The following is a 16663-nucleotide window of genomic DNA, read 5'->3' as shown; positions in this document are numbered from 1 at the left end:
GAAAGGCTGGAAGAACGTTTTGTGGACAGATGAGACAAAATGCCTCACACTTAAAGTCAAACATGGAGGTGGCAGAAGTTTGGGACTGTTTTGAAGCGGGCATAGTTGGCGATTAATTCTGGCTGAAAAGAATACTGACCTAACCATCGTATGCTTTAACGCCATGCAATTCTGTCTGGACTATGGTTAATTAGAACCAACTTTAGACAATGACCCAAAGCACACATTCCAGCTCAGTTGGCTGCAGTGTTATCTATCATGGAATGGCCTGCCCAGCCCTAAACCTGCTTTTGGGAAGAACTGGAAAGAAATATCCAACTAGCAAAGAGAACCTTTCACAATTTTTACACAAGGCATGGAAGTATTTCAGCTACAAGTTTCGAGAAATTCACTGTCCAAGAGTATATAAAGCTCTTATTCGTGCTAAGGAATGATTTTTCGATGGATGTAAAGTTCAACATCTGTACATTTATATATGTTGTTTGATCAGAGTAAATGTTCACACTGTTTGTAGTCTGTTGCATACAAAACAAAAGGAATGTTTATAAAACCGCTGAAACTAGTTAGCCAAGATTATACTACTACAATTAAACCACTGCACCCACATTGTAATCTCTAACAAACTTGTCCAAATTAATCTTATTTACCACTTGAGGACATTTAGATTATTTGTTATAGTAATTTTTATTGTTCATAGGCAACAAGTAAAATAACCAATGCCCTCTAATCTTTAAAAATGTTTTTTTTTTTTTACACAAGAAACATAAATATTGTGACACATTTAAGTATTATCAAGTATTTATTTTTTCATTTTATATAAATACATTTTTCATGCTGTATATTCAGAGTAATAACAATGAAAATCTGATTTGTGCATAAATTCAAGTTTCTATTGATATGATTTATTGAATTTCATCATTTTAACATAAATTGCTAAAATCATTAACAACACTGACCAGGAATATTTACAGTTTCCTCTTCAGCTTGTTTTTCTTGTTCTTCTACATATGATTCATATAAACTGATCTGTCTACTTTTCTTTCTGTGAACTGATTGGTTTGTCAGCTTGCCAGTCGGAGATATAAAGCCCACTGGGAGTGATCTAGTTGCCTTTAAGTTCTCACTGCCTTCAGAATGAACCCTGATGGTTTGATTTGTGCAGAGAGACGTTTGATAGTCCTTTAACTTCTTTAGAGGGGATGAAGAGATGTTCTGATAGGCTATTTGCTCTGCGTAAAACGCCAAGTCACCGATCGCCTCCCCTCCTTGTCTCAAGTGCTGCAGGGTGTTCCATTCAAACAGTGACCTTGTAATGAAACGAGTACATATTTACAGAGCTTTCTTTATTTACATTCATGCACTTGGCATACACCTTTATCCAGAATACAGTCCAAGTCCATTGTGGTGCAATTAAATGGTTTACTGACTGTAAATCCACTGCATTTATTTGAATTGTATCTAAACTAAGGTTAATAGAATTGAAATTACCTGAGGCTGCTTTTTTCATGAGGGTATAACATTTCACAGCACCCACTTGGTTTTGTTTCTATTTCCTCCATTTTATTTTCATCATCAGCCTATTAAAAAAAAATTGCATTGTTAAAAGTTTATTAAGCTGTAGAAAAACAGTCAAAAACAGGGCAGTGTGATATAAGTTTATCTTATCATCCAATAATTAATTAATTTACACTCAAACTGTTTAATTTTATTTTTTATACTAATGCAATATGCCAATAATGGCATGTTTTATTAATTGAGTGAATGAATACACACCAAAGCTTTTTATTTAAAATTGTAATTTATGGTTGTGGAATTACTTTAGTTCTTGTTATTCCCTACATTATAACTACAACTACAACTATAAACAGTACATTTTTCACAACCTTGTCTTGACGTTAGTAACACTAAAACCACTAAGAACCACAAAGCTCTCCGTCTTGAAGATTCTCCCACAGCAGTAATATTATCAAGAGCTGACAATGAACATTTTACATATAAAATCTCCTTGCAGAAGTCATCATATAAGACTTTTTTCAAGATTAAATAACAGTATGCTTTTGATATCTGCTTATTAGTCTTACAATCAGTAAAACACAGTTGTACTAGAAATGTTATTACAATGAATGGTATAAAATAGCGATTTGCATTAGCAGCATTGTGGTAAAAAGTAATGGAAGGAGAAAGAGTAAAAAAAAGTAACTGAATGGTTATAATGTTTACCTCTGAGCTGAAGTCATAGGCTGATGGGAGGGGACTCAGGTCCTCATAGTTGTCCTGGTCTTCATCGCTACTGCAAATGAAATTGAGCTTGAGCATGAGCTCATCTACAAGATCCTCAAACTCTTCCAGGACAAAATTCTGTGCAAAAAACAGAATAAGAAATGCTTTACCTGATCAGGTTTGTAATTATTTATTTTATTTTCTCACTGTAACAATGTAATCGGTGATATAAAATTGTTTAATCTAAGCAAACAAGCAATCAGGATTTAGCTTTTATTTATTTATTGTCATATACATATAATTTTTTTTGTGTATTCTGTCAACAGCCCTTTTAACGTGTAAGCTAAAATCACAAATGTATTACAGACAGACAGACAGACAGACAGACAGACAGACAGACAGACAGACAGATAGACAGATAGATAGATAGATAGATAGATAGATAGATAGATAGATAGATAGATAGATAGATAGATAGATAGATAGATAGATAGATAGATAGATAGACAATTGGTTGAATGGTAAATAACACAATCAAATAAACATGTAAAAAAAAAAATATATATATATATATATATATACACACACACATACATACACATATACAGTATCTCACAAAAGTGAGTACACCCCTCACATTTACTGTTCTCTAAAATAACCCATACAGCCTCATAACTCATAACAAACAGCCATTATTGTCAAAATAGCTGGCAACAGTACACCCTAAATGAACATGTCAAAACTGTGTCCAAAGTATAAATATTTTGTGTGTGCACCATTGTTATTTAGCTCTGCCTTAATCCTCCTGGCATTGAATTCACCAGAGCTGCACAGGTTGTTGCTTGGATCCACTTCCACTCATCACGGAGCTGCTGGATGTTAGACACATGGCGCTTTTATACCTTCCACTTGAGGATGCCCAACAGGTGCCCTATAGGGTTCAGGTCTGGAGACATACTTGGCCACTCCATCACCTTTTGCTTCCTCAGCAACACAGTTGTCATCTTGGCAGTGTGTTTGGGGATGTTATTACATTGGCCCAGTTTCTGATGGGAGGGTTCTGCTTCAGAATGTCACAGTTTTTTGGAGAGCAACAATTCTAGTTCTCAAATCCTCAGAGAGTTCTTTGCCATGAGGTGCCATGTTGAACATTCAGTGGTCAGTATGAGATCATTGCACCCAAAGCACCTACCCAAAGCATCAGTGGCAGGCGGTCAGGGCCAGCAAGGCTTTCTCTGCTGGCCTAAAGACTATCAGAAGCACTGACCTACATTGACAACCTAAATTCTAATATTTGTTCCATGGAATTGTATTAATTTATTCCCAACATTCCCAATTATTCCCACTTTATTTTGTAGCGTTTCTCTTGGCTGTACTGCTGCAAGTACGTGTATGTGGATGTTAGATTTTTTTGTCCAATCAGATTTCAGCCTCTGTGTGCTGCCATGTCAATCTAATCTGGTCCTGGGCAGATTAGATTGACATGGCAGCACACAGAGGCTGAAATAATTATATATACATACAATTTATATACAGATTTAAAATATATCTTACATTACTGTTGGTATGAACAATCCATTTCTGCCTGCCCTTGCCAAAAAGTCCCAGAGCCACATCTCGGATGTAGGTGCAGAGCTCCGAGACAGACACGTGATGTTTTCTCCTTTTATATTTTCCTCTTTTCACAGCTGAACTGAGTACACCTGTTACCTGTTACCAAATAAAAGAAGCACTCTGAATGAGTATTAATGTGTGAAATTCATAGTGAATTATTTTCCTATGAACATGCTACACATACCATTGCTTTCACTGCAAAAGACACTACACAGATTAATGCTCCATAGCAGCAAAGCATCCAAGAAGCTTGAGTTTTGTGCAATTCACCAAGCTGTCCAATGCCTTGTGTGATAACAGAATAAATCGATTTTTTCATGGTGAGCAGATTTCCAAGGAAAGAGAAAGCAAAAACCAGGATCATACCAGTAATCTGAAAATAAATGAAAACAATCAATTAAACAGATTGAACAAGGGTATTTAAACTGGTCTGCTTTGAAACTAAAGTTGTGTGTACCAGAGGCCAAAGCAGGCTGGAGAAGATGACCAGCAGTGTAGATACAGCTGTGGTTATGACTTCATTCAAGTGTCGCATAGAGCAGCATTTAATTATAAGAATAAGCATAAGTAGTCCATATAGTGAGCGAGTGAACTGTCAAAAACAAAAAGAGTTCAAACACAGGTTATTTTCCATTTTCATTTGAAGCAGTTTTTATTTTACAATCTGGAATTGTTTAAACCTCTGGATTGCTGCACCATAATAAAACAAATGTTGTATGCAAAGACAGATGCTGTTTCTTATTTTATACTTCTTATTTTGCTTCCTGTAGTGTACAGTACAAAAAGATTTCCATTCGCAATGGTATAATCATTATACACAATAACAATATATGTGCTCAAAGGTTCAACAGAGGTCCTTAGGGTCCAATTACATATGATAAATTAGTCTTAAATGTACACTACATTTATTTCCCCAGGTGATGGCTACCTACAAAAGGGACATACGATATACCTTTTTTTTTAAAGTAATTTTGTCATGTATTTTTTTTTAACCTTTGTAATTTTTCTTCTGACAGTATCTGGCCAAGTGCAGATCAGACTGAAATTGAAACTTTTGCCTTTCAGTTTCACAATGCACAAATTTAGACCAGAAACAAACTTCAAGGATGTGTGAGTGGATGGAAATATATGTGCAAAAAAATTTATTAATATTTTTATATATATATATATATATATATATATATATATATATATATATATATATATATATATATATATATATATATATATATATATAAGATATCCTCCATGGTCATTAAAACTTCACCAATGCTTATTTGAAAGAGGTCTGCACTCATTTCTATAACGTTGCATTAAGCAGCTTGCCTACAGCCTATATACTGCATATGTGCTTACAGCAGCCATGGCATGTCTCGTAATTAATTCGAAGGCTGCAGAGAAAGCAGCCTTAATCAAACCCTTGGGCAAGACTTCTATTAAGTATCGTAAAGCTGACACTTATCAATGTGTCTCCTACCTGTTCCCAAAAGGCAGCAGGACTTATGTCGACAAATGTCTTAAAATCGTCTCTTTGCAGGTGTTCCACTGTGCCTATGATCAGCATGAAGCAATGCACCGAACAGGAGAAGCACAGAAGACTGAGCAGGACTACAATCACCTGCAAGATAGAGATAATGTACAGCATGCAATAGGTTGTCGGATCGATTTATAGCAAGAGTAAATGAAAAGATGTTTTAAGAGCAATGGAAATTACTTCTATCCAGTTGTACAAGTCTGTCCAGAAACACCATCCACTCTGAGCGATGACGTATGTTTGAAAGTAAAGTTGAAGCAGAGTGAGTAGGAGCAGGAGAAGCTGCAAGAGTTGGAAGTGGTTAAAGAGAAAAATGTCTTACCTTACATATTGATATAAGATTTATAACATGTACAACACTGGTCTACAAGGAGAAAGTCTCGGAAGTGAAAGTAGCTAAATTTGACCAGAATTGGGTCACTAATAGAGGAAAATTAAGTCCTTAATGTTGATTGGCTTCCGTTTGCAAGATAAAGCTTCAGGTCAAAATTGCATTAAAATAATAAAAAATTATAAGGGGTGTGTGTTAAAAATATAAATAAATAAATGTATAATAGGTGAAATTAAAATGTTAAAATGCAACATGTTTATTCACAATGTCCTTTCTGTACTCAGCTATTTAAAAAAATAAACTCTAATGAATTTTTCTTTTTTATCACATTTCTTACTAATGCATCAAGTCTTAATTTAAGCACCAAAAACCACCCTGATTCTCCAGCTTCTTCTTTTTCTGACGGTTAGCATTCTTAATTTGAGAATTACCGCCATCTACTGTGGTAATGGATCAGAGACTTACATCCCTATATTCCCATACCAAAATCCTGCCATGGTGCACACATCCGGCAATTTAGACCGTCCGTGTGGAAACATAGCAAAAGTACTGTTTGGTGTCCTGATCATTTACATAAAACACCATAAATACTTTAAAACATATACATTACATTTTTTGTCTTCATGCTCTATGTTGATTATGGTTTCACTAATAATAAACATACATTTGCATATGCTTTATTTGTCTATGCCCATGTTGATTAAAGTTTAAAAAACTTGAAAAGTATTCATTTAAGGTAAATTTAGAACAGATAAAAATGTGCGATTAAGCTGCGATTAATCGTGAGATAACTCGTGACAATCATGCCATTAATGGCGATTAAGTATTTTACTGACAGCCCTAATAATTAGAAATTGTTAGCGTGAAATATCTTGAAAATGTCAATCAAATCAAAATATGTAAGAATTTGCACCTTTTATCTCGGAGGTCGTTAATTTCCCAAAATTTGTAGACCAGTGTAATAGTAAATCTTTGTTAATGTAGCAACTATTTATATATTTACTGACTTTTATAGTCAGTATAACATGAATTATTACAATAATTAACCTTAAATGTTAATATATATTTCTGTATGAAATCATATGCATCATTATTTAATATTAACCTTTGGCAAATCTCTATTTTTTAAGATAGATAAAACACTAAAAGTCATGCATGATTATATGTATAAGTATAATAATTATGTTATCTTAATTCCAGTAGCGTGCAACCTTAATAAATCAAATGTATTTAAATCAGTGTATGTTATTTTAGCTGATATACCCTCACACCCCTGAATGTAACCTTTATACCTATTGCTATCAGCTCTGCCACTGCACTGACTACCAGGCATCATGTGACACGAGCAGAACGATAAGCTCTGATAAGACTGCCCTTCCTTCCCCACCTCTCCACCTGTAGTGCAGTAATCAAGGGCAGAGGTGGTGTGTTGAAGTCTGGTCGAGTAAATGAAGATCGAGGATAGAACAGCTCTCGTGCATGACGTTTCTCCAAGCATGGTGACTGTGGTAAAGAGGTTATAAACAGGGCTGTATAATGTGAACTGCAGCATGACAGCATGAGTGGAGCTGCTTATCCAGCCTGATGTCCAAAGTTTCTTAAGTATTCTGGATGCTTCAGACCTATAATAGAAAAGAAGTCATGGGAATGGTTCATTAAGGGTCAAAGTAAATAATAAATAATGCAACTGAAGTGTTCTTTTGATACAAAATTATTTTTTGTTGTTTTTAAGCAATTTAAACATAAATAAAAACACAAATTATGAAAATGATGAAATGAATAAGTGACAATCAGAAGATAGTTTCACCTGTTTTTTCCTAAAGAGACATTAAATCCTGGTCCCTCATAACAACTTAGTTTCCCACATCGATAAGGTTGGGTAAAAACACTGAAAACAGACGCTAGAGCTCCAGGTGAAGACTAAAAGAGAAATATAAAAAAAAGTCAAAGGTTTCCATGAAAAACCAGTCCTGCATTCTACTCAAGGGAGTGATCTTGACCTTGATCTCCAGACCTGCCTGATCCCCCTGAAGCCTTATTGCCCACTGGAGTTCTCATGACATAAAAGAAAACATTCGCTGCTGCTAAGCATCAAATTATATACATATCCTATTATTAGCAACTTATATAAATATTATTCACTGTCACTTTTCACACACATACATACACTAAAAATGTGCACATTTCATTTGTTTAATTTTATTTTTTTTGAATTGCCAGTTTGCACTCTGTTTTATATGTAGCATCATCTGCAATATTGTATTTATTTACATAAGTTACGGTTATTTAATTACATTTTGCTTTTTTCTTTTATTCCTTTTTTTTTTTTTTTTTTTTTAATGAAAAAAATAAATACTGTTTGTTTTACTGTTTGTTTTACCTGCTGCTGCTGTAACGCAATAATTTCCCTCACACAATCAATATAGTATATCTAAGTCTAAGTCATGAATAAGATCAAATTGATAGCTGTGGATGGCATTATATAGAAACCATAAAGGTTGCTGTAAATGTTTTTCTTTGAGTAGCATTCGGCCTGCAGTTGCAATGAAACTATTGCAGACCGTTTTGCATGTCTCCATCATTTCAAAATAATAATGAATTCAGTAATTACTCTGATTCACAAGTTCCTGGTTACACGTTTACCCTTTTTGCCAATATAGAATATAGTTAAATATCAGGTATTACCCAGATGAGGATGGGTTTTCTTTCTTCCTCATGCCGTGTCAGTTATACTTTACTATCTTCATATCTGGCCAATTATTCTAAGTGCTATATAAATAATAATTCAATTGAATATCAGTTACAACTGAATCTACAGTTGAATGTATGAAATTAATATAGAGGAAATATAAGCCTGTACAAGATCAAATGCAATTTACTGTAAGTATGAAAGGAAACTGTCCTGTAATTGTTTTCCGTAAAAGTTATGCTAGAAACAGGAGCATATAAGAATGAGCTTAATAACACAAATCTGTCAATCAGCACTACTGTCTTACATTTAAAGATGTGTTTACTTGGATGTCCAATTTTTCGAAAATATTATTTTACTTATTTTACACCTTATTCATACTCTGTCTAAAAATTCTGTTACATTCCAAAACCGCCCACCTGTATATAGTACTGTACCGTATTAACATTTTACTTCATTTTATAATTAATAATTATATTTCTATTAATAAATTTCATTATTTCAACATAAAACTCAATTCCCTATAAGTTTTTTGGTCTATCTTGCTATCCGTGAAAAAACGGGAAAATCAGACAAACAAATTAGTTATGTGACAGATGCAATTCCGTGATAAACCAGGGACGCGAGATTTGAACCGCAGTAAAGTGGGGGATTATTGTACTATTAAATGCATGTATATGTATTTGTTATATAGACATTTATGTTATTTGGCAGACATTCTTATCCAGACCAACCTATAATTATCTCTTTCATACAAATAAACTGTTGAGGGCCTTGCTCAAGGGTGCAGGAGCTAAGTGGTGGTGGGATTTTAACTCATGACCTTCTGATCAGGAATCTAATACTTTAATTATTGATCTACCCGTTCCCCACAATACAAATCAGATCAATCTAATTAACTCCAGGGGGTGAATACTTTGTGAATTCAGTGAAATGTGTATAGAGTATAAAATGCCCAGTCAGCAAACAAATTTGGCCCAGACTTGGCATTCATCTGGCACAGCTGGCATTCATCCGGCACTGGCATACAGCATGTGGGCCAAACATGGCCCAGGTTTGGCAGAGGTGGTACCGATTTTAAGGTGGCTCACAAGACATGGGCCAGATGTCATTTGTAGTATTCGGCCCAGATGTCAAGTATACATATGTGGGCCACATACGTATGGCCGATCTTAACCCATATTTAAAATCCATTTCAAATACCTTTGAGTAAAATCCCAATGTTTTAATTCACAAAGATATTTCCATCTTTCTGTGTCTAATGCCTTCAAGTTAATCCAGGCAACAATAAAGATTTATATTTCTGAATTATGAAAATCAGCTGTAATTGTTTGATTTCTGTTTATAAGGTTTTTGCGATTAATTTTAACTTGTAGACCAACAAATCACCAATTAAGACAGTCTAAACATTTTCATTATATTTAATCCTTAGCTAAATCTAAAACTACTGGGCATGCGCACATCAGTATACCGTAATTTTGTCACACTGTATAATAATAGTAAAGGTGAAATGTAAAGGTGAATTTTGGTATGATATTGGTGTTTTTGTTAAATTTAAGATTTTGCCAGAATTTTTATTACAAATGAGAAATGTTATATTTGGGTATTTTGACTCAGACCCCACAAAAGAAAATTTGTTTTATTATAAATGAAATTATTTTCTTAAGCAAAGTTTACCTGTATTTGTGGTCTTTTTAAGAGATAGAACATTTTTACCCAGCTTGCACCAATCATGATTTTAAAAACCTGGAAATGCGAAATTGGCCTATCAGAGCAAAGTTGGCCAAAAGGCGCAATTATAATTTGCAATGCTTCATGGGATTGTAGTTTTATTTACCCAGATTGCCGTGACACACACACATAGTCTTGTATTGCCTTTATGACAAATTTTCAAATATTTGTATTTCAGATCGAATATTTTACATGTTGTAATTCAAGTTGTAGCTGGTTCTTATGATTCAAGGCTTATAACGCTTAAAGCAACAAATCTCCAACGAGGAAAAGTGAATGAAAACACTCCAGGAAGTGTCTGTTAAAAATGTGGGCGGACGCGGTGTTGCTCGGAAACAGCCGCTCGCGCTGAACCCGCGAAAGTCAGCAGAGTTGGTAAGTGAGAACATATATATATATATATAATCAATAAACAAATATTATATTATTCTTAAATGTAGCCACGGTCACATGTGGACTTAATGATCAATCGATGCATTCACGTGCTATCGGTGTCCTTTGATGCAAACGGGGGGAGGTGAAATAAAAAATACACCTGCACGTGTCTGAATAAACGACACAATCTGAGTACGAGGGCAAAAAAAAAACAAATTTTAAACCAGTGCTTCTCTTTTCTTCTCTTTTTCTGGTATATCATTTTCATTATAGTCTATTAAAACTTTTTTAATAATCTGTATATTTTTTTTAGGAGGAAGAACAAAAGGCTTCAGTAAAGACACAGTATGGAAAAGGTTTGAAGTACAATGATAGGAGCAATTCCAGAAGGAGCACAAACATGGACATTTAAGCGTCATAGTTCGAGTAAATCTTGTTCCTGTCCAGAAACATGGACGTTCAAGTGTTATACATAGTGTGAAACTTGTTAATGACCAGAAACATGGATATTCAAGTGTTAAAGGTACAGTAAATCTTGTTCCTGACCAGAAACAGGGATGATCAAGCGTTACATTTAACTGCATGAACAAAAACATAGTGGAGAACTTCTACTTGTTTTATTTTTGCTTTTATTTTAATTGCCGAACTAACCGGGTGGTATTTTATTGAGTTGTTTGTACAAGTGTATGTCAGGTTTCACTGTTTTGATGTTAAATATAATAAAATATTTGTTCAGAATACTGTCGTTGTGGTGACTATTCATTTGGGAGGGTGTGTATCAAGTGGCCTGGTTATTTTTTTTTTTTAAGGCAGACATGTGGAACCTATCTGGTCCAGTGTATAGGACCACAATAGGGCCAGCTATGGTCATACAGGTGGGTGAGCTATGGATCTGTCATGGCCCTTTTATGGCCCATATTTTGGCTGCCAGGTTTAGTTAACCTATGGATTAAGCTCAGGTGTGGCTAAGTTTTGGGCTTTCTGCTGTTTTATATGGCTTACTTTTGGTTGTATTTTGGTTCCAATGTCATTGACATGGCCCAATTCAGGACCAGTTATGGGTATTTAACTTGGCTGAGACTTGGGCCAGTTATGGCCCATGTGTGGCCCTTTTGTCTGGAATCCAGACCTGGTCCACACTAGTACCTTAATTCATTGCAGTATGTGGGCCACGCAAAAGCTGGTTTTGTGGGCCAGAGCTGGGCCAGAGGAAAATTGCTATATGGGTAATTGCATGAATGCAGTGCACCATGACTCATTTTCAGAGGGAAGCTTTAAGGGTTTGAGGGTGAAACAAATGAAAACACAAACAGTGCATTATAGCTGTATTGCAAATGTAAATTTATACTACTGCTCCAGTGTTCATTTCTCATTTTAACATAAACTTGTTGCAATTTTGTGAAACCGATTTGTAAAATAAATAAATAAATAAAGGTCCCAGCAATCATTGCGGGCTTCAAATATGGCTGCTATGAACTCTAACTCTCAGACCACACAAACACACTCTCTTGCTCCAACTCTCCAAGCTACTAATTGAGCACAGGTGTACTCAAATCTACTCTCACACACACTTTAAAAGAGACATTTATTTACAAGCTCCATGCAAAGTATCTTTGATTGTGTATTTCACTTGCAAATTATTGAAATGTGTGTGTGTACCAAATTTTAGAGGCCACAATAGTTTCTGTGTGACAAAATAAATATTGTAATTTGGATAATGTGTGTGTATCCTTAATGTTTTACCAAATTACATGTTTTTTTGCTTGTTTTAGTAATGATTGTTAGTGATTTACCTGACATGAATTGTGTGCGTTTTCCATCTTCATAAAGACTGGTTCTCCAATTAGAGAGACAGTTTTCACCTGTTAATGACATAGTATCAGTTTCAGGTTAGAATTAATCCCCTTCTGCAAATAAAAACCTATTTATTGCATCTTAGTTTTAAAAAGCAATCCTATCTTGTTCTGTTTCTAAATTATTCAACATTTTACCTTTGTTATATTAAAATACTTGTTTGTCAGGGGTAAGAATATATCTCTATTTTCTTTTCTTTGAAAAATATATTTAAAAATATTTGTCCAGAACTGTATATTATTCTTTTACATATTTAAAATAGATTAAACACATAAAATGTAATAATTAAACCAAAACTATTTAATTTCAATTTAAATCAATTTGACCACCAGATGTCGCTGTTGTGCCTACTATTACTAAAGCGTAATACAACTTTATTAAAACAAATAATCAAGAATTAAATATATACAACACTGCCATCATAGAAATATCTCTTTAAGCATGAGTAACAATAAATAAATAATGTAAATAATCTAATTTCAGCATACATGGAACAGTCAGATTTTTCTTAAATCTTACATTGTGTTTCAACCCATTATAATTATGGGAATATGGGTATGGCTTATGTAGAAGTGTGTTTGCTGTCCAGTTCCACCAGTTCTCAAGCTTCTGGATTGATGGATTCCTAAATTTTCAACATAATCATTATAGGTTAAATGACCTTACCATCAATGTCTTTACGGTATATTCAGTAAATAGATTATAATGCTTTGAAATAGGTGACATTTACCCTGTAAAGCAAGCTCTGATTGCCTGATTCAGATAAAACTGATCATTAGAGGAGGAAGAGAAGGACTTTCCATAAACCAGAAAGCCAACTATAGATAAAGCAAACAGATACAACACCAGTTCCCTGTAGAAAAAACGAAACAATTCAATAAACAATTCAATACCACACCTCTGCATGGATTTTGGGCTCCAATCTTCTATTATTTTCCCATCATCTATTATATAAATCAATATTTTTGTTTAAGATTTTAAAAGATATCCATCAACTAAATCAAATGAACAGATGTGAACACGGCAAAATATTTATAAACCGTAAACACTATGACATTAGGGTCAATATGATAAAATTTTTATACAGTTTTAATTTTATTTATTTAAAAAAAATTACATATAAACCTGATTGTTTTCTTTAGATGAGTTCTTTTTTTAATTTGACTAGCAACAAATTGAAGCTCCCTGGAAGTAGGTGGTCGCGCAAGCCGTAGGTATCTGGCTCTCTGACGGGCTGCCAGCATCTGTCAATCAAAAACACCTTTGAGTGACATTCACCTTTAATACAGTTATGACAAGCTATGTTAAATAATAAATGTTAAATAATATACACACACATCAAAGTCTAAAGTGTCATAAAATTAAAGGGGACTTTTCCAGATTATCTTTTGTTCTTATGCTAATACTTTTTCCGATTTTTCGATTACTACATTTGGGTTTTTGGTAAACACTGCATTATGAAAAAGACACTGTGAAAAACAGGTTAAGTGTCTTTAGCAAAGAGTTCCTTGGAAAATGTGCATTTGAATTAAATACATTTCAGGCTTTTATCTGTTATATGCAAAAAATAAAACAATCCATGGATTGCTATGACAGGGAAATAGTTGATTTGGCACTAAATACAATAATTAATAAACCTAAGAATTCCGTCATCTTTTTTTCATTTATATATTAGAATTTTGTAGGAGCATTCATTTGCATTCATTTGATCAAAAAGCATTTCATTTGATTGATTAGTTGAATGAATTGAAATGACTCACATTTAAAATGAAAGAAATCAGAAAGCTTCACTATATCTTATGTGTATCTTATAAGTCTGTTCTGTGCACAATTAGCCTCCATTATAAAAAATAATAACACCTCGTCATAGACAGCCACATTCCACATTTAGTCACCATTTGCTGTTATTATGTCACTAGATTTTGAAGTGTGCTTGTGTTGATTTGTGTCTCATTCAGAGCACAAGTGCATTAGTAAATTCAGGTAAAAAAAATAGGGTGAAAAAGCCTGGAGTGCAGTCAGCATTCTATTTCATCCCAAAGTTGTTCAGATTAGAGCTCTATAGCAGGCCACTAAAGATCTTCCCCGATGTAAATGTTTTTTTCTTCATGGAGTTAGCTTTGTGCACACTTTGAACTGCTTTAAATCTCGTAGTTAGTGAAGTGAAAATTTCATGCTATCACATCCGAAAATATAACTGTATGCTTTCGACTTTGTGGTAACAGTTTGGGGAAGAACCACATATGGCTGGAAAAGTCAGATCCCCCAATTCTTTGTTCCGTATATTGTGTACATATTGTGCGATTAGCTCAACATTTCTCTAGGTGTAATATTTTTTCACCTGATACAATTTCTATAAAGCATAAAGATCACTCTTTAAAAATTCAAAATACCTTTTTAAAAGTCATACTGATCTCCTCTGTGTAAGGATATGAGCTGGATTGTTTCTTCACACAGGCTCCAGTGTGTCTGCTATTTTGAAACAACTCTACGATGGGCTCATCAACAGCTGAGTTTGGGGATATGTAGCCTCTGTCTTGGTGTTGTAGAGTCACTGATACCGCAACAATAAATATCTGCATTGGAACAAATTGTCATTACTATCACATTGTCAAAGCACAATCAGAGCTGATTAATAATTGCAAATGTATGAATGATTTCTCAAAAGCTGCCATGATTTACATCTAAATAATAGAAAGATTACAAGGCAAAATTACCTATTTGTGAATAAAAAGGTCTACAACATACATCTTTCATGTGCTCGGCTTAAACTTTAATAATAAACAAGCAAAATTCTTCTAGGAGATTAACCTTAAATTTTTTAAATGATGCTGTTCACAAAACTAAAACAAAAAGTCTATTCTCAGTTTCAATAATATTCGTAATCCGATATTTTTATATCCATGTTAAAATCCTACTGCAGTGAAAACTGGCACTAATGGTTGTGTCGATAAAAAAAAATCGCTAGTAGTTACAAACAGAGGATTACATATTACATAAGTAACTAATAAAACAGAACCATACATAAGTAAGACATGGAAATGATGGGCAGATTTACCATTGCTGGGTGTGCTGCAAAAGCACAGAAGAGCAGAGAGAAAAATGTTGAGTGGATCCACAGTACACAGTTTGTACAGCTGAATCTGTGAAGGAAAGTGTTCATAATACTCTTTACTTTCAAAGGAAAACTTCTTCTTCTTCTTCTTTCGGCTGCTCCCATTAGGGGTCGCCACAGCGGATCATCCGTCTCCATACCACCCTGTCCTCTATATCTGCCTCTTTTACACCAACTACCTGCATGTCTTCCCTCACCACATCCATGAACCTCCTCCTTGGCCTTCCTCTTTTCCTCCTACCTGGTGGCTCCATCTTCAGCATTTTTCTACCAATATAATTCATGTCCCTTCTCTGCACATGTCCAAACCATCTCAATCTCGCCTCCCTCACCTTGTCACCAAAACATCCTACATGGGCTGTCCCTCTAATAAACTCATTTCTAATCTTGTCCATCCTCGTCACTCCCAACGAAAACCTCAACATCTTCAGCTCTGCTACCTCCAGCTCCACCTCCTGTCTTTTACTCAATGCCACTGTCTCTAATCCATACAACATCGCAGGTCTCACCACAGTCCTATAAACTTTTCCTTTCATTCTTGCAGATACTCTTCTATCACAAATCACTCCTGTCACTCTTCTCCACCCACTCCACCCTGCCTGCACTCTTTTCTTTACTTCCCTAACACACTCTCCATTACTTTGCACTGTTGACCCCAGGTACCTGAACTCCTCCACCTTCTCCACCTCTTCTCCCTGCAACCGCATCACTCCACTGCCCTCCTTCTCATTCACACACATGTACTCTGTCTTACTCCTACTGACTTTCATTCCCCTTCTCTCCAGCGCATATCTCCACCTCTCCAGGCTCTTCTCAACCTGCTCTCTACTCTCACCACAAATCACAATATCATCTGCAAACATCATAGTCCAGAGAGACTCCTGTCTGACCTCGTCCGTCAACCTGTCCATCACCACTGCAAACAGGAAAGGGCTCAGGGCCGATCCTTGATGCAGTCCAACCTTCACCCTGAACCAGTCTGTCGTACCTACTGCACACTTTACTGCCGTCACACTGTCCTCATACATGTCCTGCACCACCCTCACATACTTCTCTGACACACCTGACTTCCTCATACAATACCACAACTCCTCTCTCGGCACCCTGTCGTACGCTTTCTCTAAATCCACAAATACACAATGCAGCTCCTTCTGTCCTTCTCTATACTTCTCCATCAACATCCTCAAAGCAAATAAGGCA

General features: G+C 35.1%; 1 protein-coding gene across 1 annotated transcript in view; it reads right to left on the bottom strand.

Moving 5' to 3' along the window:
• Positions 1-814: 814 nt before the first annotated feature.
• Positions 815-16663, bottom strand: part of pkd1l1 (polycystin 1 like 1, transient receptor potential channel interacting) — a 39971-nt gene continuing 24122 nt past the window's right edge. Inside the window, exons 34-49 of the mRNA XM_083530458.1 lie at positions 15407-15491; positions 14742-14924; positions 13474-13592; positions 13079-13201; positions 12868-12973; positions 12288-12356; positions 7507-7619; positions 7087-7321; positions 5549-5650; positions 5312-5452; positions 4292-4426; positions 4019-4207; positions 3775-3930; positions 2221-2358; positions 1489-1577; positions 815-1306 (exon numbers count right to left, since the gene is read on the bottom strand). Of these exons, the coding sequence (XP_083386584.1) occupies positions 943-1306; positions 1489-1577; positions 2221-2358; positions 3775-3930; positions 4019-4207; positions 4292-4426; positions 5312-5452; positions 5549-5650; positions 7087-7321; positions 7507-7619; positions 12288-12356; positions 12868-12973; positions 13079-13201; positions 13474-13592; positions 14742-14924; positions 15407-15491 (2347 nt within the window). The 3' untranslated portion in view covers positions 815-942. The remainder of the gene's footprint in view (positions 1307-1488; positions 1578-2220; positions 2359-3774; positions 3931-4018; positions 4208-4291; positions 4427-5311; positions 5453-5548; positions 5651-7086; positions 7322-7506; positions 7620-12287; positions 12357-12867; positions 12974-13078; positions 13202-13473; positions 13593-14741; positions 14925-15406; positions 15492-16663) is intronic.

The sequence above is a fragment of the Silurus aristotelis genome (assembly GCF_946808225.1).
Source record: "Silurus aristotelis genome assembly, chromosome: 25".
NCBI classification, from domain to species: domain Eukaryota; kingdom Metazoa; phylum Chordata; class Actinopteri; order Siluriformes; family Siluridae; genus Silurus; species Silurus aristotelis.
This window is presented reverse-complemented; position numbering and strand designations above follow the sequence as displayed.